We start from the raw sequence: 24452 nt of genomic DNA on the forward strand, positions 1-24452 counted from the left end.
TGCCTCAAGCCCCCCTCACTTCCAGCAGGCAAGGTTATATCATCTGCATATTGCACGTTGTTAGTGAGTCTTTCTCCAACCCTGATGCCCCACTCTTCTTGATATAGTCCAGTTGTAATTTTAGAAAGTGCTTTTAAAGTCATTGTCTTACCTGATGTTCCAGCAACACAGAATGCTTGATACAGAGGTTTAACTCCTCTGCTTTATCGTTGAGGAAATTGAGAAACTGAGTCTTGTCTAAGTTGACATATGGAGTAAATGGTAGAAATGACCTTAAGAGGTTTTTGGTTCAGAGGCTATGTGTCCTTTCTATTCAACCACAGTCTTTCTGCAGATCTAGGGCAGAAAGATGGTACTTGGCAGTTAGCAGCATAGAATTTGTAACTTTACCGTTGCTTTGTTGTGTGACATTGGAAATATCACTTACCCTCTTTTTTGCTTTGTAGTCTGTTTCTTCAATAGTATATTGCATAGGGTTATAACATTTAAAGTGCTTGGGAAGAAAGGACCTTTGCCTTGTTTATCATTATTTTACTTTATTCAGATATTACTTTATAACAGTATTTCACATGTAAGAGTGAAAGGGGTAATTCAGGAAAGTAGAAAAAGTATGCCATAATTTATACATTCATAGTGAATGTTAACGTTTCTAAACAGTGACCTTGAGAAGCCTGTTCACTTGCTGGCATTGTTCAAATTATCCATTGGATCTAATTTTTAAAATAATGGCTTTAGGGTTTTATTTGCATCTGTATAAAGATGTTACCTATTTAACATGAAAATATGTGTGAACTCAGTCATAGTTTAGTTGTTGTGTCTATATGATACTGATAATTTGTTTCAGAACATTTTTGACTGTGTAGATTCAGGGACAGAATACTTTAATGACTGTTCTCGTAGGTGAGATTGCTAGAAATGGATTACCTTTGAATTAGTAATGCATTGTGGTTTTTTTCTTTCCCTAGTCAGCAGATAAGCAGCGAGCCCTAGAAGAAACCAAAGCCTACACCACGCAGTCCTTAGCAAGTGTTGCTTATCTGATAAACACCTTGGCCAACAATGTTCTGCAGATGCTGGATATCCAGGCGTCCCAGCTACGAAGGATGGAATCTTCAATCAATCATATTTCACAAGTGAGACCACACTGTTTTCTTAATTGTTTATGGAAACGTTGGCCATCTATAGTCTAGCAGCCTTTATTATATGAGGTAGCTCACATGTATGATTTGGAACATACAAACAATGTTAGACGGTTTTCTGATTCTTTTTATGGGGGTTATCTTCTTTGTGATTTTGATAGTGAGTAAATGTTCATGGGTTTTACTAAAACTCACATTTCGGGTTAAAATAATCAACCCCGAGGTGAAATTTTCTGATTTTTTTTCTACCTTTTACCAAATTTCATGCTTTTTAACATTTTGAAAAATATAAATGATAGCTTGGTGGTTTGACTGGTTTAATTTTTTTTCCTATTGGTAGGATTTATGTTTACTGGGATACAAACGTACCTCAACAATGGACAGCAGACTATAAGTGACTAGCAAACCTTATACAATTATCTTCATATAGAACTTTAAAAAATAAATGTTACAGTTTTTCCATTGTAACAATCATGCTCATGAAAATACAGAAAAAGAATGATAAAATGGAAAGAGAAACTCTTTCTCCACTATTTAGGATTTTCATTATTAATATTTTGGTGTTTCCTTCCAATGCTTTTTTTTCTATAAATAGTTTTTAAAATGTAGCTGTGATTATAACGTGTAGAATTTTGGGTTCTGCCTTTTTAACTTACCACCAAAACAAACATTCACATGATGTTATAAGCCTCTAATAAACATTCTCAATGGCTGCATGATGTTGCATGTATGTGCCATATAGTTTTCATAAACATTCCTGTATTTTGGCACCATTTTAAATAGCACTGCAATGAAGAGCCAATTTAATTGCAAAATGGATTAAAAAATTAAAATGGAAATAGTTTTGATCTGCCTGCCTCTTTTTAAAGAGGTTTTTGGAGCTTGTCTGTATTAGTACTCTTGTCATTAGAGTAATTTGGTAGTATTCAACATTCTTACTAGGCAGTGGGTTTGGTGGTTTGGTATTAGACCTAAGTGACTAGAGCTCTTAGGAAATAAAAAGAATTTTAATAATGTACGTATTATTGTTTTTTAGTACATTTTCAGAGTTTCAGACTCTTCTGAAAGAGTATTCCAACCATTTCTGAGCATCTGAAGTTTAGAAAATTCAGATAATTAAATATAGCCTAGATAATTAAAATCAGATGTGGGTAGGCTACCTTATATTTCTGTTGTTTGAAAATTCATTAGATGATTCAGAGGGATTTCTTGTTACTTAATCTTATTTAACCTCAAATCTGAATTTGTCACTAAGGATTTCTTCACATCTTGTCTAAACTTCTCTAGATAATGTATAATTTATTGCTTCTTGTATTGCTGTGTCTCATGAATTAAAAAAAAAAAAGAATTGCTGAGTTTTAATCAGCTAAGGCCTCCTCAAGAAACAGTCACTGACATTTTAAATGATGAGATAGATGAACTTAATTTTCTGTAGTAGGAGGGAGGTTGACAAGTAGCTCATCTGATACAGAAGTTCAAAGTCAGTTCTGAAGGGTTTAAAAACGTCTGCATATTTGAAGTCCAAAAAAAAAAAAAGTGAGGAGGAAAGAGTAAGTGCAGAAGAATAATAAATATATGAGAGTTCCTCAAAAGTCAGGGCAACTTTTTATTAGTTTGTAGGGGGGAAGTAGGAGAGATTATGTGGGTAGAGAATGACAACAAGCAAAAAGCAATGGGCAGTATTTATCATATATATTTTCTTATTGAAATTCTTTAGGTCTTTGGTAGAAAAGGGTAGTAACCTCAAGGCAGAAGGTAAATACTGTAAGGCTACCCTAGATTTAGGTCCCTGGGTAGTGCAAACACTTTGTTCTGGGCTACTAACCGAAAGGTAGGTATTTCAAATCCACCCACTACCACTGGGAAGAAAGGTCTGGTGATCTCTTTCCATAAAGATTGTAGCTAAGAAAACCCTATGAAACTGAGTTCTACTGTGTAACCCATGGAGTCACCGTGAGTTGGAATAGTCTCAACTGCAAAGGATTTTACCCTAGGTTATAAGTAATTCAGTTAATGAGAACATTTTCTTTTAGAGTATCACACAAATTGATATCCAGTTAATGTGGCCTAATTTTTTTTTTTTTTTTTAGCTATTTCAGTGGAATAAGTAGAAAATGGGAGAGGTGAATGGATATAGATTAAAAAAAAAAAAATTAGCAGGTCAGAAATAACAAGACTGAGTCAAAGCTGTCAAGAATATGTTGAGGATCACTCCTGAGCTGGAATCGACTCTATTGGAACTAGTATTACTGATTTCCCTTGGGCAACGATAATGTCAGACATGGTGGACATTAATAATTTCTTCCCCTAGCATATTTTCATTTAAATTTTATCCATCAACCCTTAAATAAAGCTGTCCACATGTTCCACATTTGGGAGAATATAGTGTCTTTAAGAACGGACAACTCTGTAAGATAGAAAATGCTCACTAGGTCAAAGTCATCCCCAGAAATTGGGAGCGAGGCAGATATCACCCAATTAATATTATTTGAAGGACCGGGTATCTCAGCTGACAGCTGAGCTGCATTTCTATTTTTTTCAAGCATTACTAGAGTAGCTGATTATATTTTTGAAAATAAAGATAACTGTGATATGTTCTACGAGTGGTATTTTAGAATCTGAGGGAAACTCTGCCAGATGCAGTAGATCCAGTCCTGAAACTTCTTATGTGAATAAACTTTTTTGTAAACAAAACAAAAAAACATGTTGAATCTTCTTTATTTAAAGTTGAGTGTCTGGAGGGCAATACCTGGAGGTAAGGGATCTGGGATTCTAAAGCAATTATTAAAACCCATTGCTGTTGAGCACATTCAGACTCATAGCGGCCCTATAGGACAGGGTAGAACTGCCCCATAGGATTTCCAAAGAGTGTCTGGTGGATTTGAACTGCCGACCTTTAGTTTAGCAGCTGTAGCTCTTAACCACTACACCACCACGGTTTGTACAAAATGTATCTTAGAATGTTTAGTTGAGGGGTTGAGTTGTAGAAATGGGCTGATGGAGAATGTAATGTAAGAAATAAGAGTAAGCAATATTTTTTGTTGTTTAGTATTTGCCTTAAGGATTGAAGTTTTTTCAGTTTAATGTATGGGCAGAATCCTTTGTTTAAAAAGACAGTTGAATATCAAAGTTATTTGATGCTTCTTAAATGGATTATTCTGTGTATAGTGTAAGAGGAAGTGTTTTCTGTTTACAGTAATCTATTTACTTACATAGTACTCTAAATTTTAGAGTATTTAATAAATACTGTAAAACGGGTTGGCACATTTTTTCTGTAAAGGACCAGATAGTAAGTATTTTAGGTTTTGTGGGCCACATGTGGTTTTTATCACTAAATTTTTTTGTGTATGTGTTTAACAGTTCTTTAAAAATGTAAAAACCATTCTCGTGGGCTGTATAAAAACAGGCTGTGGGCCAGATTTAGCCTGTGGGCTGTAGTTTGCTAACCACTGCTCTTAAATATTGTGTTTTATAATGTTTGGTTCTTAAAATTTATTATTATGCTTTGTATTATTATTAAAAGTATTGTTTTTAGAGCCAAAGCGCTCTTATCTTGAGACTAGATTTTTGTGCAACTTGACCAGAAATACTAAGATTCTGAGAATTTGTAGAGAGGATTGGGTTAAAGAGGCAAAGAAAATGGAGGTTTAGTCAGATCAAAGAAAAGGTCACATGTGTCTTAGTTATCTAGTGCTGCTATAACAGAAACACCACAAGCAGATGGCTTTAACAAAGAAAAGTTTATTCTCTCACAGTCCAGTAGGCTAGACGTCTGAATTCAGGGTGCTGGCTCCAGGGAAAGGCTTTCTCTCTCTGTTGGCTCTGGAGGAAGGTCCTTGTCATTAGCCTTCCTTGGCCTGGGAGTATCTCAGCCCAGGAACCTCAGGTCCAAAGGAAGCGCTCTGCTCCCAGCACTGCTTTCTTAGTGGTATGAGGTCGCCAACACTCTGCTAGTTTCCCATTCCTTTTATCTCTTGTAAGATAAAAGGTGATGCAGGCCACACCCCAGGGAAACTCAATTTACATTGGATCGGGAATGTGACTTTAGTGTTACAACCCCACTCTAATCCTCTTTAACATAAAATTACAATCACAAAATGAAGGACAACCACACAATACTGGGAATCATGACCCAGCCAAACTGATACACACATTTTTGGAGGGACGTAATTCAATCCATGACACATGTTTATTAGAATGGCAGTTCGTATCAAGAGTTGTTGTCAGGGTTGTGTGGTAGAGTTGTTCAAGAGCAGTAGATATTCAGTATTGGAGGTATTTGGTTACTTTTCCCATCAGCATCTTTTTCCTGTCTTCTGGGTAAGAACCTCATCACTTTTCAGTCTCCTACTATGTTAGTCCTTTTCTCCAGTTCGGTGGGAATGAATGAGCACTGGGTAGGATTGGAGGGAGAGAGACAAGGGATTTAGGTTTTGCTCTAACTCTTCTGCTAAGTTGAGTGACATTTGACTTCTTGAAACTTCAGTTTTCTCATCTGTAAAATGATAGGGCTGATTAAATAATTTCTAAATTATTTTGCATCTTGATTTCTTTGTGATCCTCACAAATGAGCTTGATTTGTGTTTTCTTCTTTCTCTTTCTACTGTATTGGCTGTGCTCTCCACCACAATCTGTACCCACGGACCTCAACTCTCTCTCTCTGATAACAGCTGAACTATTGTCCAAATTACTCTGAATTTGAATCTAAGGATAGAAATTCCTTTGACTGTACCAGCTATTTACAGGAAGAAATACTCCACCAAAACCAAGTATTAATCCATTCTACTCTCTAAATCAGGTATTTTGAAAAACTATATAGAATTGACTAGGAATATTAAGTATCAGATACCTTTTTGTATTAAAAGGATAATATTGTATTAAGTAGTGTGTGTGCTAACTGGTACCCAACCCACCACGTTAATAAGGCAGTATTGGAATACATTCGCATCAGGGTTTACTTTAGATTTTGTATGGTTGGTAAGTTTTAAAGAAATTCCATCTCTAGCTTTGTTACAATTACTCAGTCAATTCTTTGGAAACATTATTACTTAAAAACGAATTGAAATTTATTATCTTCAAACTGATAGTAAGAGTTAAGTTCACATTAAATATTTTTCAAGAATATGTAGTTGACAGAGCAGACATTTAGTTTTACTGAATACCTGTACAAACATACATTGCTTCCTTTAAATCAGCATAGAATTATATATAAGGGTGAATATTATTTACCGTGTCTGTGATTTTTGTGTTCATTTCTAGTTAGTTAGTAAAAGGGGGGTGGGGGTGGGGAGAGGGAGTTTAAAGAGCATTATTCAAACTAAAATTCTTTTAAAATCAGAATACATTTTGATTAGTAATTATCAACTCAAGAAAAGCCAAACAACCTGACCTTTCTGATTCTAAGCCAGGCCAGTCTCTTCTCTCAGCTAGTAAAAAGTCACTACTGTCTGTATTCAGTTCATCATGGCTTAGAAATAAGTGGATCAAGAGACGTCAAAAGGCAACATAAAGAACTTAAAAAGTAGTCTTCCTCCCATCCTCTCAAGAGCTGGTTAGGACTTACTGGGCCAGATGTTAAAAGTAGTTAAAAACCAAACTCCAAACCCAGTGCTGTCGAGTCGATTCCAACTCATAGCGACCCTATAAGACAGAGTAGAACTGCCCCACAGAGTTTCCAAGGAGCGCCTGGTGGATTTGAACTGCCGACCCTTTGGTTAGCAGCCGTAGGACTTAACCACTACGCCACCAGGGTTTCCTAGAAGTAGTTAGCAGGTAGCAATTAACAAAAAAAGGAACCTATTGCCATCAAGTTGCTTACGACTCATGGTGAAAGGAGATACAAAAAGCTCACTGCCTTCGAGTTGATTCCGACTCATAGCGACCCTATAGGACAGAGTAGAACTGCCCCATAGAGTTTCCAAGGAGAGCCTGACAGATTCAAACTGCCAGCCTCTTGGGTTAGCAGCGTAGCTCTTAACTACTACTCCACCAGGGTTTCTGGAGATGACAAAGGAATGTAAAATAACACAAGAATGGAAGTAATTCTTCTCAAGCCTTAAGTACTAAAGGCAATAGAAGGTCTAAAAGAACTGAGGAATCACTATGTAAGGTAATTTTTTCTTTAAAAACTTTATTTACATGGCCTTGTTTAAAAATTTCCACTTTTAGAATAGATACCACAGAAGTCCATCAGTATGTAATTATGCATAGAACATTGAATATATAGTTCCTAATTCATTTCATATGTATAGTTTTTACATTACTTCATAAAAAGTGAGTAACTGAAAATTACCATTCAGTTTGTTAATGAGTAATTTGTTTTATGAGAGATGCATAATATGAAGAATATTTGTTAAACCATTAAATGCTTGCCTAAACATTACCTTACTTTAATAAAATGAGACATTTTAAAAACATCCAGGTTAGCTGAGTTAATCACTCTGTTTGATTGCAGATGTTTTCCCACACTGATGGGCAGCTAACTGAGGTAGTGCTATCCAGTACATTCAACTCTCAATTATCTGTGGTAATGGGAAACAACAATGCATGGATAATCTTAAAACAAAATACTTTATATAGTACCTTCTTGTTATCTGCTGTGGCCTGAGCATGTGCTTGGGTCCATGAGCGAGATGTGGGAGTGGGGCTCAGGCTTGCAGGGGAGCTGGCAGTTGGTACGGTTATCTCAAGATGATGAGAGGTATCTTAATGGAGCCTGGTTTTGGCACTGCGTGGCTGAAGTGTCCTGGGGGGAGCCTGCAAGCATGCGAGACCAGCTTGGCAATACCAGTGAGGAGAATGGGGAAACTAATTAATAAGGAGCTGTGGGAGAATAGATGTACAAGTCCTGCACAGTTGCAGTGATACTCCCTGATGTAGTTTTTGGTTAACAGACTCCGTGGCAAACGATAATAGTGTTAACGGTAGTGTACTTGGATTAGTTTTGATCTTCCTTGTTTGCTAGCTAAATACATTTTTTACTTGACACAGGTGAGTGATATTATTGAGGTCTGTTGTAAATAAGAGTAAGTTTATTGTCATAGAACTTTGGAAAGTCAGATATAAATTTAAAATACTTTTCTTACTGTTGAAATTTATCCCAAGTAACGTTGTTGAACTTGTGCTTTCAAAAATTTAACTTAATGCATTTTAGCATAATAATGTCAAAGAATACAATGAAAGCAATGGTGGTTACTGAAAGCTATGAATTTGATTTAGAAAAACATAGTAAAATGTAAAAATATGTTAATAGGAGCTTTACTAAAGTTGTTTTAAAATTGACAGTTGGCTGTGAGTTGATGATTATTGAAGCTGGGTAATAGGTATGTGGGGGTGTTCATTATATTATTCTGTCTAATTTGAATATGTTTATATTTTCCATGGAGCCCTGGTGGCATAGTGGTTAAAGAGCTTGGTTGCTAACTAAAAGGTCGGCAGTTCGAATGATAGAAAGCTTTAAAAAAAAAATAGTAGTAGGTGATTACTGAAAACTTAAGAATCTTCTGGACTAAACTTTCCCTTTTATGTGGAACAGATTCATTGCTCTCCATCAAATTATTCAAACGCCAGATAAAACCACAGCTATTTTCTGAAGGTATGTTTGAATTCGTTCTAGAGGAACTCCTGTAGATCACCTTGGTGCGGTAGTGTGATGGCAAGAATACAGATTATACTCTGATTTTCTTAACCATATGTTATCCTTATTATTGTTGAACATTTTTTTTTTTAGGTTAATGAGGCCAGGTATTTCCTTAGGCAGTCACTAGATGAGTTAATCTTGAGTCAGCTCTTGGGAAAAGTTTGGAAACAATTGATATGTGAGAGTGATAGTGTAAGGGGCAGGCTAATTAGTCATTCTTCTAGGTCATTGGTTCTCAACCAGGGTGATTTTTGCCCTCAAGTGGACATTCGGCAATGTTTGGAGACATTTTTGATAGTTGCAACTTGGGATTGGCGGGTTTGCTACAGGCGTCTACTGGGTAGCAGCCAGTGATGGTTTTCCAGATCCTGCAGTGTTCAGGACACCCCATCACAGGACAGCCCATCACAACAGAATTCTCTGGCCCAGAACGTCAGTAGTGTCATGGTTGGCACTCATTTAGAGTCTTCAACCAGAGACATTATATAGCCAAGCAAAATTACTTTAACTTTCTGTAGACATATGCTCATAAGAATTATGTTTTAAACATAGGCCATCACTTATTAGAGATTGATTTAAGAAGCAACAAAGAACATTTTTTTTCTTGTATAATGCCTTCAACAAATTCCTTTTTGAATTTAGTGCTGAGAAAATTGTCACTTTCCTGATGGGGAGTATATTTCCTTGTAACTTATAATGTTTCAATTTCGCTTTCTCTCCCAGGAAGCTAGAGCCAAATTTTATGCTCTGTTATAGCAGCAATTTTTTATTGGGACTTATAGTTATGTTGTGTTTTCCTTTGTACACACACAGTCAACGGGTATAAGCTGTGTGTGTACAAGAAGAGAATATATAAGTAATACGTAAATGCCCCTCCCATACCTAGACCAAGTCATACCTCTGTAGGATCAAATGAACAGATTTTTATGTTTTAATGATTAAAAAAAAAAAATCTCATGTTTTCAAACAATTTTAAAATGCATGCTGTAAAAATGTTACTGTATATTAGTGCAAATAATAAGTGAGAAATTATCCCCCTCCCTTCATTCCCCGGGGATTCATAAATATTTCTAGCATGAAAATTTGAAGTTGGTTTGAAATTCCCGTTGGAATTCTGTTATGGTTGGCCAGGTTTACATTCTTTTCATTTTTGGATAAGTTAAGTACTTTTCTAAAAACTGTGTAGGGTGAAAATAGTGTCACAGGAGAATTTATATTCTCTGATAAACTTCCTTTTGTTGATCTGACAAAAACCAGTTAAATAAAAAATAAGTGCCATATTTTGTTTGTTTTACAGCACACTTGATTGTAAGTATGCAATAATCTTCCTAGCCCATATTTTTAATGATTCAACATGACTCATTAACAGTTATTCAACATGTGATTTTCATTTCTCTGAAATTAAAAATTAAGAAAATTCCAATGTCATCACTGATTTGCAAATTTCTTTTTTCTGATATTCTTCTCCCAAGCAGTTGAAAAGGAAAACAGACCTCATAATTTACCTAATATGCATAGGAAAAACTCAGACTATTTTTGTTTTAACCCTTTCAAAACCTGTGGGACATCCCACCCACTTTTTATGCCTCTGGAGTTCTTTGGAAAGGGGGTAGCTTGATTGTAATACAAGGTGGGAGCCTTTTGAAATGTGTGAAACTCAAGAACCCTGAGTTGGAGCCTCACTTTTGTGTTGATTGAGCATTGAGTTAAGTTATGCCTCCTGGATATATGAATTTTCTAAACTTTTGACAAAAACAAACAAACAAACAAACCAAACCTGTTGCCCTCGAGTCCAACTCATAGCAACTCTATAGGATAGAGTAGGACTGACCCATAGGGTTTCCAAAGAGCTGCTGGTAGATTCAAACTGCTGACCTTTTGGTTAGTAGCTGAGTTCTTAACCACTGCGCCACCAAGGCTCAACCTTTATTTCTGTGAGATAAGGCCCCTCACTATGTTTCCCAGTTACTGTCATCTCTTGAGAATGTACCTACTGCAAGCATAAGCTATTGCCAGTCTTCATTCAGTCATAGAGTGCATTTTCTCCTTGATGCCATTCCTTGTTTCCACGTGCTACTGGCTCCCTGCTTTTCTAGCTTCTGAGCAGTAAATAATGCCTTTGAAATAAGAAATAATGCATTGCAGTGGTACTTTTCAAGAGACTGGAACTTCTGTAAGTTATTCTCACCCTATATTCAGTCTTAGGGCCCAATCATTGCTTACATGTGTAGCAGGGCAACTGCACTGCTGTGAGCAGTTCTGCAGTATTCCGGGGCAGCTGTTGCTGCTTTGTAGCCGTTAACTACTTTTGTTAGAGTGAAGAATACATGGTGGTGGTAGTTTTCCTAAGATTCAAATTCCTTTAGTTTTATTTTTTTGGCCTGTCAGTACTGCTTTTGCAGTAATGAAGAATGAATTGTAGTGGTAACTTTCCTGAGATTAAAAAAAAATCCCTTGGATTTATTGATTTTGCAACAAGGCAGAATGCATTGATTGTACCATGTTTTGAAAAGTTTCATGAAAAATAATAAAAGGCTAAGAAGGATTTTTATTTTTAAGGAGACTAGAATAAAGTGTATTTGAAATCATTGCCGTGTACTTTCATGTTTTACAGATTTTCAGCAAATAAAATTTAAAAACGATTTTATCATTGACTTATATTGGTAGAATTTACGACATCCAGTATCCACTTGGACATACATGATCCCAGCTAATAGGTATCAAAATCCATAACTCATAACAAAAATTCTAAATTGGTCCTTTAATCAGCATGCCTTCATTAGTGAAAACAGCACAAATTCAGAGGAGAACATAATTGAATCTTGAAAGCGTTAAGAAAGAAAGAAATTATAAGGTTACTACCTTGCTTAAGTCTTTGATTTGATGATTGTCTTAGATATTTATTAGTTCTGAAACTTTTAAAGGTTCTGTTGCTTTAAAGATCTCTTATTTGTAGAAAAAAGGAGCCCTGGTGGCGCAGTAGTTAAGCGCTTGGCTGTTAACAGAAAAGAAAGTCCAGCTTTTTGCATCATCTGGCTGCTCTGCAGGAAAAAGATGTGGCCATTCTGCTTCCAAAAAGATTTATAAGCCTTTGTAAGCCTCGGAAACCTTATGGGGCAGTTCTGCTCTGTCCTACAGGGTCACTATGAGTCAAATACACTTGATGGTAACGGGCTTGGTTTTTTGGTTTAGTTGTAGAGAAATAGGAGGATTTGAATTGTTTCAGGTTTCCCTTATAAGTTAGGCAGTTTAGAAGGTTAACTGATTAGTTTTCACATAGTTATCTTTTCTTTCTATTATTATTACCAGGCTCTCCTTTTAGAAGGAGGATGTTGAAGTAGGACTGGGGAGGAATTAGCAAAACGGTGTCTGTTAATTGCTCCTTGAATGGTGGAATGAGATAGTGGTAGTGGTTTTCAAACTTTTTGACTGGAACCCACAGTAAAAAACAAAAACAAATTTTACATTGTACCCAGTACAGAATTCATGTATATATATGTACTACCGTGCACTGCATAACGTTCATTTCGGCAGTGTACCGTGGTATGGTTGTAATAGAGTTCAGAAACCTCGATCGGAGAATGGGACTTGGTGGACGTATCCAACGTCAGTCAAATATTTGTCTTGGTATATAGTATTTAAAGTACCTTTCTATGCATAAAAATATTAAACACTTCCAGATACAATAAAATGTCTTTAACATAATAATACAGTGTTAATAACACTGTTTTAATGCACTAGCAAAGTAGCACCCGTTTGTTATTATGATCCATTGTATGTACCTCAAATTTTCAGTATAATGGGCTTTATGGGTGTTAGTTCATAATTACCAGTTGTGTGTAAGTTGTGTGTTTGTAACCCAAGGGCTGCCTGTATATAATATGTTCGCACAATGTCCAAATCACACAATGCCATATTTCACAGAATGTATCATGGACGTTAAGCAATACATGACTGTATATACATACAACAAACAAATGTTTCAAGAAACAATCTGTACATGCAGTCTGATATTTTTACTCTACTTCATTTTAAGTAATTGCCAGTTACATCCCACTAAGTTGCAACCTGCACTTTCAAAAATACTGTTTTACTGTGTTAACTGTGTTTGTATAGAAATTCACCATGCCGTTGCTGTTAGCAAATAGAAGACTGTGTGAGTAAAAACATTTGTCATTCTCCACTAAATTTTGTACTGTGTGAGCATTTAGTAGATATAAATAAATTAAAATATTTTGCAAGCATGGTTGAAATTGTCTTGCGTTATGATAAAATATAAGCAGTTTTGCTCAAGCCAGTGTAAGTTTTACGTGAAAAAATCATTTCTAACATTGTGTATATTTTAACTCCTTCCTTTTTTTCATAAAAAGGCATTTAAACATGGATAGAACTTGTACTAACAGATTATGTTTAAATGTAACCAGATTAATCACTGGGGCTTTCTTAATTATTATACTGGACTAAATCTTAATGGAGAGGGAAAAATGAGTATGCATTACCCAAGGGTTGGCAAACTTTTTTGTAAAGGGCCAGCAAGTAAATATTTCAGGCTTTGCAGACTATAAGGTCTCAGCTGCAACTACTCATCTCTGCCACTGTAGTATGAAAATAGTCACAGGCAACACGTAAACACATGAATGCGACTGTGTTCTAATCAGACTTTATGGGCACTGGAATTTGAATTTCGTATAATATTCACATTTCATGGCATTTTTTTCTTTTGATTTTTTTTCAACCATTAAAAAATGTAAACATCATTCAGCTTGTGGACTGTAAAAAAACGCAGGTAGACTAGCAATGAACAATTAGAATTTGAAATTAGAAACACAACACTGTTTATATTAACACCCAAAAAAGGAGAAATAATTAGGTTTTTCTTAGGTAAACTAAGAAAATATGTACAAAATCTGTATAAAGAAAACTACAAAACTAATAAAAGAAATGAAAGAAGATTTAAAAAAAATGGAAAGATACTCCATGTTCATAGTTGTTGTTAGGTGCTATTGAGTTGGTCCTGACTCATAGTGACCCTGTGTACAACAGAACAAAACACTGCCCAGTCCTGTGCCATTCTCAAAATCATCGCTGCGTTTGAGCCCATTGTTGCATTCACTGTGTCAGTCCATCTCATTAAGGGTCTTCCTCCTTTTCAGTGACCCTCTACTTTACCAAGCATGATGTCCTCCAAGGACTGGTCGCTCTTGATAATGTGTCCAAAGTACGTGAAACAAAGTTTCACTATCCTTGCTTCCAAGCAGCATTCTGGCTGTACTTCTGTGTAAATCCATGGTATAGTTAGTTATTCTTCATCAACACCATTACTCGAATGAATCAGTTTTTCTTCAGCCTTCCTTACTTGTTGTCCAGCTTTCACATGCACATGAGAAGATTGAAAATACCATGGCTTGGGTCAGGCGCACCTTAGTCCTCAAAGTGACATCTTTGCTTTCTAACACTTTTAAAAGGTTTTTGCAGCAGAGGAGCCCTCTTGGTGTAGTGGTTAAAGGCTCAGCTGCTAACAAAAAGGTTGGCAGTTCAAATCCACCAGCTGCTCCCTGGAAACTCTATGGGCCAGCTAATTGTACTCTGTCCCATAGGTCGCTATGAGGACTCAGTGGCAGTGGGTTTGGTGTTTTGGCTTTTGCATCTGATTTACCCAGTGCAATATGTCATTTGATTTCTTGACTGCTGCTTCCATGGGTGTTGATTGTGGATCCAAGTAAAATGAAATCCTTTACACCTTAGTATTTTCTCCATTTATCATGATGTTGCCTATTGGTCCAGTTGTGAGGATTTTTGTTTTCCTTGTGTTGAGGTGTAATCCGTACAGAAGGCTGTAGTCTTTGATCTTTATCAATAAGTACTTCAAGTCTTCTTTGCTTTCAGCAAGGAAGGTTGTGTCATCTGCATATTGCAGGTTTTTAATGAGTCCTTCTCCAATCCTGATGCCGCGTTTTTCATATAGGCCAGCTTCTCAGATTATTTGCTCAGCATACAGATTGACACACAGCTTTCCTGATTTTAAACTTTAATATTAAGTTGTCAGTTCTTCTCAGCTTGATCTATAGATCAATCAAAATCCCAACAAGTTATTTTGTGGATATTGACAAACTGATTCTAACATTTATATGGAAAGGGAAAGACCCAGAATAGCCCACACAATACTAAACAAGGCAAGAGTTGGAGGACTGACACTACCTGACTTGGAGATTTACTATAAAGCTACAGTGATCAAGGCAGTATGGTGTTGGTGAAGGAATACACAAAGAGATCAGTGGAACAGAATATAGAGCCCGGAAATAGACCCACACAAATACAGTCAACTGATCTTTGACAAGGGAGCAAAGAAATTTCAATGGAGAGAAGATAGTCTTTTCAACAAATGGTGCTGGCACAACTGGACAAAAAAAAAAGCATCTAGACACAGACCTTACATCATTCACAAAATTTAACTCGAAATGGGCCATAGATCTATATATAAGATGCAAAACTATGCAGCTTCTGGAAGATAACATTGGAGAAAATCTAGGTGACCTTGGATTTGATGATTATTTTTTAGATATGACATCAAAAGCATAATCCATAAAACAAAAAATTGGTAAGTTGGGCTCCATTAAAATTAAAAACTTCTGCTCTAAAGGAACTGTTAAGAGAATAAAAAGAGAAGCTACAGACTGAGAAAAGATTTGCTAAACACATATATGGTAAAAGACTTGTTCCCAAAATACACAAAGAACTTTTAAAACTCTACAGTAAGAAAACACATTACCCAGTTGCAAAATGGGCAAGAGATTTGAACAGAATCTTTATCAGAGAAGATATACAGATAGTAAATAAGCATATGAAAAGATGGTCAGCGTCATATATCATTAGAAAATTGCAGTTGAACAACAGTGAGACCTATTAGATAAAACAAAACAATACCATAGCTCTTAGAATGGCTAAAATCCAAAATATGGAGACCAATAAATGCTGGCAAGGATGTGGAGCATAGGAACTCTCATTCACTGCTGGTGGGAATGCAAAATGGTACAGACACTTTGGAAGGCAGTCTGGCAATTTTGAAAAGCTAAATATAGGACCAATTTTTCTCTAAAACTAAAATTTCTCTAAAAAATAAAGTCCATTTAAAAAGTAGCAGGTATTCGGCCAGATTTGGCCTGTGAGTCATGGTTTGCCAGCTTCTGGTTTAACCTCAAAATGAAGAAATTCAGTAGTCCAAAAAGGAGTAAGTTTAGCAATTATAGGTGATAATCTGGATAGCAATGTTAAATCTCTGGCCATTTGTATTTTAATTTTTCTGGATATTAGAGCTGTACCATTTTTGTGTTGTTTTTATATTATATTTTGCAGACAGTTGACATTCATAAAGAAAAAGTTGCAAGAAGAGAAATTGGTATTTTGACTACCAATAAAAACACTTCAAGGACACATAAGATTATTGCTCCAGCCAACCTTGAACGACCAGTTCGTTACATTAGAAAACCTATTGACTATACAATTCTAGATGATATTGGCCATGGAGTAAAGGTAGGTGTACTTTTTGTCCAGCTTTTAAAAACAGTAACCCATAATGGAGCTAACTCTTTAGAAGATTAAATGTTTACCTTGCCTTTCTTAGCAGACCAAGTCTTGGCCCACTTGTGGCTCTGAGGATTCCTTGCTGCTCTAACGGTGTTATCCCTTTTGCTTTTTCTCAGTGTTGTGTTCTGAAGTTTTAAATCAGTCATCTTGGAAGGAATTGCATCATTTAATCAGTTATGATAATACCTCGTCTAGGTCTGGTAAATAAGTGTGATGTAATCTTGCTAATCTTTTAATGATTTAATATGACTGATTAAAAAAGAATTCAGTATGTTATTAAAATATTTACATTACCTTAAAAATTTATCAGCAGATTTTTGACATTAGTGTTTAGAAACAACATACATAAATAAACATGTACTTTGAATTTTCAAAAAATATTTTCATCTCAAGTCTTTGGGGTAATAATAGTGTAGATAAAACATATGAATTCATATTTCTGCTGCTTTTGAGTATATAGGTCATTATATATTTTGGCTATCTTTTAAAATGTACTTGAGTGCCTAGTATGTATACAAAGTACCATAATCAAAACTGAAAGGCATGTAAATTCATTTAAATTGGTGTTTGCATTTAAACTCTTCAAAGCTTCAGCCAAGTATTGAGTTATTTAAAGATTTACATCTGATCAGTAATTTTGAAGATAATGATTTATCAAATGTGACTTTGAATATAATATATGCCTAGGTGAAATTTAGTGCACAGTACAGTTTATGCAATTGACCTATTTTTGATATAAACATATTATACTATAATTAGAACTTATATAATAAATATATACTACTATTAATAATAATACTAATTGAAGCATTCTACACTATTATGGCTGGAAATTAGTTGAGATCTAAGTTTAATGTAGATCTAGGTAAAATAAAATGTACAGTGTAAATTTACTTTTTAAATCTCTTATTTTTCCTCATAGTTTTGATGTAAGTACTGTTACCTGGAATTTGACATTTAATTTTATAATTGATACCTACATGCGTTTAAATTGCTGTGCTAATTAGATCATGTTAAAATAAGATGTGTAATTCGATGGATAATTAATAACTGAAGTTTATTCTAACTTTGGAAAATCTTTTGAGATTTTTTCGAGGCAGACAGCTGCTAATAGAATATTTTAGGATGCTGCCAGAATCTTATGCCAGAAAAGCACATAGAATATAAAACATATTTGTGCTTGCCTACTTATATAATAAAAAGATGATCCCCCTCCCCCAGTTCTTGTTTAAATCCTCGAAGTAAAATGTTATTCAGTACTTCAGAACTCTGTATCCCCTTCATTTTTGGACTTTCAATGTTTAGGAGTCACAAATTTGAAGAAATCTTTATTAAAATTAAGTTTTTGAATAAAACAGTATCTTAAATAATTCATCAAAAAAAATCTCCTGTTCATGACACATTCTGCTTTAACCACTCTTTCTGTAATCTACTGAAACATTATTTTGTTAATGCTGAATGCTTAACTTGTTTTTTGTTTTCTTCCTTTCTCTTCACATCCTGAAGTTCCAACTAACCTTTCAATGCTTTTTTTCCTTACCCTTTTATTTGCTCCATTTATGCATTAAGTGGTTGCTTAGATTTAAGGTAAGAGATTCCAGGGCTGGATTTCCATTCTTTGTTCTTACGTAGAATATTACATATGGGGAGTGAAGACATATTTGGCACTTGGCCTTTTAAAACCAATAAGTAATCCTTCTTCTTATTTTTGTCATGCAACTTTATGGTGTATCTTCATGTTGTTTGAGGACAGATATTTTTATTTGTTTTGTTCACTGCTCTATGCTCTGTACCTCGAACAGTGCCTGAAACACGTTAGGTACTTAGTAAATACATTGAATAAATGGTTATTTTGAAATATTAATATGTTTTGTGAAATTAAAATGCAGGTTACTTTGTCATAAAAATCTTAGTATGAAATAAAATGAATTGGATTTTTGTAAATGTAGAAATTTTGTTATGGATTGGAGGGCCAACTAATGTGCTTCATTTAACCCTCCCCCTGTGTAATAGCCTTTTTATTCTATAAATGGTGTGCTTTATTATACACCTTGTGGTCAGTGTATCATTATCTCTTGACTCTTGATGAATGTAAAGAAATTGAGAAGCAGAAAATATTTAGCTTTTTGTTAAATTGCAGTATCGTATTTTCCAAAAAAAAAAATCAGTCCTTTTTTCAAATTGCTGTATAAAATATACATTTTAATATAAACTCTCTTTAAAAGTTTTTAAGCTAAGTATTTTATGCAAAACATCAAAAGTTCATGGTAGTGTTTAACAAAATACAAGTTAAGAATTGGATAATATTTCTTCTTGTGATTAATTCTGATAACATTTTAATGTTTTTATAGGATTAGTGGTAAAAGAAATTCAACTATATTCAAGAAGCCTATCAGTAGAATAGTAGTAAATTTATACTCATCACACTTAGCATGTGCTTTTTTCTTAGCCAAATTTTATGATTTTTCTTTTTAAATATATATTCTTTTCCACCTAAAACTTGTTGTTTGCATGTCTGTAGTGTAGGAAGTTATAACCAGAAGATAAAATGACTGGGATCTGAATCCTTTAACTCGTGTCTCTTAGTTTCCTACAGCTTCTGTAACAAAATACCACAAAATAAGTGGCTTATAAAAACAGAAATTTATTCTCACAGTTCTGAAGGCCAGAAGCCCAAATCAGCATATTAGCCGTGTTGATTCCTTCTGAGGGCCCTGAGAGAGGAACCGTTCATGCCTTTCCTAGCTTTGTGTAGCTGTCAGCATTCCTTGGCTTGTGGATGCATCCTCACGTGGCATCTCCCCCCCTCTGATTCTGTGTCTCTTCTCCTCTTGCAAGACCACTCAGTTGGGATTAGGGCCCACTCTATCTCAATATGACCACATGTTAGCTGATAAGCTCTTCAAAGGTCATGTTCACAGGTACCAGGGGTGAGGAGTTCAACATATCTCTTGGGGAGGCAGGGGACACAATTTTATCCATAACAACTAGCTACAACCCATGGCCACAGATAGTTGAGCAGGTTCAAGGGAGAGAGATCTGACGAGATAAGCTAGGCAGATGTACTCATGGTGTTATTAACTAGAGTGTTGGCTCCAAACCCTCAGTCTTGTTGAGTGAGGCTTTACCATGTGGAGCTGTGAGAGGATTTCTTTTGCTTAAAATAGGTAGGTTTCAGTGAGCTAGACCAAAAGTGGGCTATGTGGCTGCCTTGGCTCTCTTCCCCCCAAAGTCAATATTCAAATTTTGGCTAACGACGTGTTACCTGCAAAGTGATAGGAAGTGCACAGAAAGATTAAAGAAAAAACATGGAAATGGATAAAATTCTTTTCCCTGTAAAGTTCAGATCACCCTTCCTAAGCTTCACTACTTTATGTTCATTTTCTCTGAACCCTGCTATGATTCTTGACCTCCTGGGTTTAGAATCTGTTCCCAGTGGGAGATAGACCAAGCTGAGTGGGAAGTGAAAGGCCCTAATAAAGGATGTAATGAGGAGACATCACACTTAGATAAGAGCTTAATATCTTTGCACCAAAAAGCTTCATTCTTGAGTACTGTGGCTCTCTATGGGTGTTTTTGCTATTTAGTGGTGGAGTTGGCAGGTTGAATTTTTAACAGTTGATGTAGCATGCTCTGGTCGTGTTTAATGGTTCTTTTTATCTGAAAGCTAAGCTAATTGTTATTTCTTCAGTCAGCTGAGGAGAACAAGTTAGAGTTTAATTCATAAGACCTTTTTAAGCAGTGTGGTGATATTTTTACAATAAAGGGCAATGGATATAATGCCAGATTGGAGATGTTTTAGTATATTCCTGAGCCTGTATAAAAGTGGGATGTACCTTTGTGAGCTGGGGTACCGTTTTATCGCACTTCGTTTTAGTAATGAGAAGAGTTCAGAAACCCTGTTACTGAGATCAGTATGATGCATTTGATACGAACTTGCCCACTGATGAAAATTTTGCTTGTGATTTTGAAGACCCTGTTAAAAATCGGGGGTCCTAATGGCACAGTGGTTAAGAACTCAGCTGCTAACCAAATGGTTGGCAGTTAAAAATGGGCTAACATATTTACTTGAGTGCTGTCTTTAACAAGTGTTTGTCATTTCCTACAGAAGTATGATAAAATGCCTCTCATGTTCCTGTCTTTCATGAAGAGCTGAGGGTTCGTTTTTAATCATGCCTTTAATACAACACTTGGAGGAAAAAGTGTAATAACAGCAACACTTGAGAGACCCACCTGTTTTTGCCTATCACTTCCAGTCTTGAGCCATCAGTTCTATTTTGGCAAAAGCCAGTTGTCAGAAACTTTACAAAATCAAGCAAAAATCTGTCCATCTTCATTCCTCTTATTTTCTATTACCTTTTCTTTACCTGTTTCCCCTCTTGTACCCAGTTTCTTATCCCTTATTTCTCGCCTGTCAAAAACTACCAGAATTTTTACGCCTGTCCTGAATTCATACTCTAATTCCTGGTTTCAGCTTTGATTTCTCTCAGGGTACCTCTTGGTCTTTTTCCTGCTAGCCTTGATAGAGGAAGTATAAAATTGAAGTAGAGATATATATTCTGTGAGGAGTAGGGGTATACTCTGAGGAGAGGGATAGAGACTTCTAGGAGGCCAAAGGATTATGCACTGAAGGGCTAATGAGAAAAAATCTGGACAGAGAATGAAGGCCCAAAGGTGCTTGACCACAATATTGCCCCTCGCAGCCACTCCACATACAGACACAATCTATATACACTCCTCCTCGGCTCTTTGTATATTTAAGTCCTACTCATTTTTAACTTATTAACATTCCAGCTCAGGTTTTTCTCTGTGAAACCTTGGCCAGCTGTTTCTTTCTGCATTGATATTCTTTTTTGGGGGGGGGGGGGGCGGTAGGATTTCTATAGAATTTCTAGAAATTTCTTTTTATTTTAAAAATGAGTCTTATTTATTCCAAAATATTAAAAATTCTTTAAAAGCAGAAATCCTTTTATAGACCTTTATGTCCCCAGCTCCCCCTCTTTACCTTTCTCCTTATACTAGTAGTCTGGTAGGTGGTTGATAAATGGTGGCTATACCCCAGGTGGAGTTACAGAATACATTTGCCATGGTCACATTGCAGCAAGTCCTGTGAAGTGAGATATTTGTTAGTAGCAGAGGTGATTTCCTCTATGGACTAGAGATACCTGGCTGGTCAGCTTTATAAAAAGTGCCATAGTTCGGAGGGTTCTGGAAAATGCTGAGATTTGTAATGAACATTATATATTAAGGTTCAAGAAGCTATTGAATGTACCAAAAAGAATAGACCCGGAAAGGTGGGAGCACTACAGAAAAAATATTAAGGTGTAATAATTGGCCTGATGGGTGGTATCGGCTGTAGAGCTCCCCAGAGCCTCAGAGACCAGGTTACTGTTTGGTTATAGAGGAAGTACACCTTCCTCCAGTGTTAATCCACAATCCTCAGTCAAGGACAGTGGAAAAGTATTTGAGCCGTGGCCAGATGTAACCTTCATCACCTAATGAAATAGATCTCCTGTTTGGGGGATTTCCTCTGGGTAGGAAAAAAAAAAAAAAAAAAAGGAACTTCTCCTGTTGTAGTGCCTAGTATCTAATATCTTCACTTAACTCTCAATGATTACTTTCTCCTTTATGGAACGCCCCCTCCCCCCCAAAAAAAAGCCCACACAATCAAATTATTGTTGCAATCAGCCACCAGAGTTTCATTCCAAGGTCCCAAATAAAACTTTGAAAACTATAAGGAGTGCTGTCACTCATGATTCAGGGCCATTAACCACGCTTATGTGCCAAATGATGATTCTCATGTTTGTAATTTTAAAAAATGTTTCAAGTGCAGTTGGTATTATGAAGTGGCTGCAGTATTGCCTTGTTCACTTTGCCATTTTCTCCTATAGATCTCCCATAAAATAGTCTTTAGGCCCAGACTGGCCCATAGTGGCTATTCAGTAATTAAAAAAAAAAAAAATTATTTTAGATTCAAAATATAGTTTCTTCACTTTAATTACAGTATAGATCCCACCTGTTACCCTATTATAAAGCATAAATTTTCTTAATTATTCCTGTTCGCTTCCCTTTTCTTGAAATTTTAAAATAAAACCAAAAAACAACCCCAATGCTGTTGAGATGATTCTGACTCATGACAACCCGCCCCATGTGTTACAGAGTAGGCTTTTCTTGGCAGTAATCTTTGGAAGCATATTCCCAGGCCTTTGTTCCACAGTGCCACTGGGTGAGTCAAACAGCCAACCTTTAGGTGAGTAGTCCGGTGCAAACCATTTACGCCACCCAATGACATTATCTAAAATCAGACGGAAGTATTTATATCCCTAGGAACTGTGGTGGCACAGGGGCTAAAGCGCTGTGCTGCCAACCAAAAGGTCGGCAGTTTGAACCCACCAGCTGCTCCATTGGAGAAGGATGTAGCAGGCTGCTTCCTTAAAGATTTATAGCTTTGTTTTTTTTTTTAACCCTACAGGGTTGCTGTGAGTTGGAATCAACTTGATGGCAGTGGGTTTTTTTTTTTTTTTTTAATTTATATCCTGCATACCTTATTTATTATTTTATTTAGCATAGAAATATTTTTCACAAAGGAAAGCTGCTTTGAAGAATATTGAAAAACTCTTTTGTCATAACATAAAAGGTGGGTAAATAGCTGCTGTCGAGTTGAGTCTGACTCGTGGCAACCTTATGTACAATAGAACGAAATGTTGCCCAGTTTTGCATCATCCTCACAATCGCTAGTTTGGCAATCATGCCACTCCATCTCACCAAGGGTCTCCCTTGCCTTCCCTGGCCCTCTGCTTCACCAAATGTAATGTCCTCCTCCAGCAATTGATTCCTCCTGATGATGTGTCCAAAGCAAGTGAGTTGGACAATGTACTGTTGTGACTCCGTAGGTTTTCACTGGCCAATTTTTGGAAGTAGATCACTAGGCCTTCCTCTTCTGTCTTAGTCTGGAAGCTCTGCTGAAATCTGTCTACATGTGTGAGTCTGTTGGTATTTGAGAGACCAGTAAGGTAGCTTCCATTGTCACAGCAACATGCTAGCCACCACAGTATAACATACTGACAGATGGTGGCAATATAAAGGTGGTATGGTATTTATCAGGGATGTTAAGTATTAATAAAAAGAATATAAAGTTATAGTTGGACATTATACAGAAACTCTGATTTCTTAAGTGATTAAAATTATTTATCCAAATCCCATTAACCAAACAGATACGATCATTTGATGATTCTACAGATCATAAAATGTATCAGGCTTAACTTAAAGAAATGTCCACCAGATTTTAACTTATGTATTGTTTATATTGTTTTTTGGGTAGGTTCAAAAGACTTACAGAAGATACTGCAATTTAAACAAAAACACCTTACATACCAAAACCTAAAATCAGAGTTGGAAAGCTGTTTTCATGTATTTTAGCTATTCCATGTATAGAATAAAATTATCTTTTATTCTTTTTCTATCCCTGTTCCTTTTCCTTCCTGTTTTGAGCAAATTGATGTAGTTTAGTGTTTGGTTTACCTACTTCTACCTTATCACTTAAAGTAACTTTGGGTTTCATGTTGTTTAAGGTTGAGCTTAAAGGACTTGTGGTTACTGCTTTAAAAATCTTCTCGTATCGTAAATTAAAATTTACAGTTTTAAAAGCTATAGTTATTTGTCATAGGAGTCTTAAAATTTTCCCCAAATGTGGATTTTTTTTTAAACATCTGGCATTTTCATTTTAAGATATGATTAGTATACCCTCTGCTTATTGATGAGGGAAAGAGCAAGGATAAGTTTATCTTTATTCTTACTTGTTAATCATTTTGTTTTGTATTCATTGTTTAAAAGCAACAACAAAAGGATTACCGATGAATGCTTTACTTTAAAAAATACTGACATTTCAAAGGTGTCATTTGTCATTAAAGACTGTTTCAACATCACACGCAACTTGTTCACTGGGCTATTCTTTTGGAAGCTGTTTCTTGATGTATTATTTCTTTCCTATCCAGATAACAAGTAGAATTTTAGGATACTTTAAAAGTCCACCTAAGCCAGAGTTATACTGATAGCTTCAATACTTTGTACACTATTATGACTTTATTTCT

General features: G+C 35.8%; 2 protein-coding genes across 13 annotated transcripts in view; one reads left to right on the plus strand and one right to left on the minus strand.

Annotated features, from left to right (window-relative positions):
• The window catches only part of ABI2 (abl interactor 2), a 110792-nt gene that overhangs the window by 49512 nt on the left and 36828 nt on the right, over positions 1-24452 (plus strand). For 8 of the 12 annotated variants that reach the window (XM_049887926.1, XM_049887927.1, XM_049887924.1 and 5 more), the window contains exons 2-3: positions 966-1133; positions 16132-16308. In XM_049887926.1, coding sequence (XP_049743883.1) covers positions 966-1133; positions 16132-16308 — 345 coding nt within the window. The remainder of the gene's footprint in view (positions 1-965; positions 1134-16131; positions 16309-24452) is intronic. The other 4 variants (XM_049887929.1, XM_049887923.1, XM_049887920.1 and 1 more) reach the window with 1 other exon arrangement.
• RAPH1 (Ras association (RalGDS/AF-6) and pleckstrin homology domains 1) overlaps positions 14125-24452 on the minus strand; it is a 136683-nt gene continuing 126355 nt past the window's right edge. The window contains exon 18 of the transcript XR_007517934.1: positions 14125-14840. The gene's annotated coding sequence lies outside the window, so the exon portion shown is untranslated. The remainder of the gene's footprint in view (positions 14841-24452) is intronic.

Source organism: Elephas maximus, chromosome 6, assembly GCF_024166365.1.
Source record: "Elephas maximus indicus isolate mEleMax1 chromosome 6, mEleMax1 primary haplotype, whole genome shotgun sequence".
In the NCBI taxonomy this organism is placed as follows: Eukaryota; Metazoa; Chordata; class Mammalia; order Proboscidea; family Elephantidae; genus Elephas; species Elephas maximus.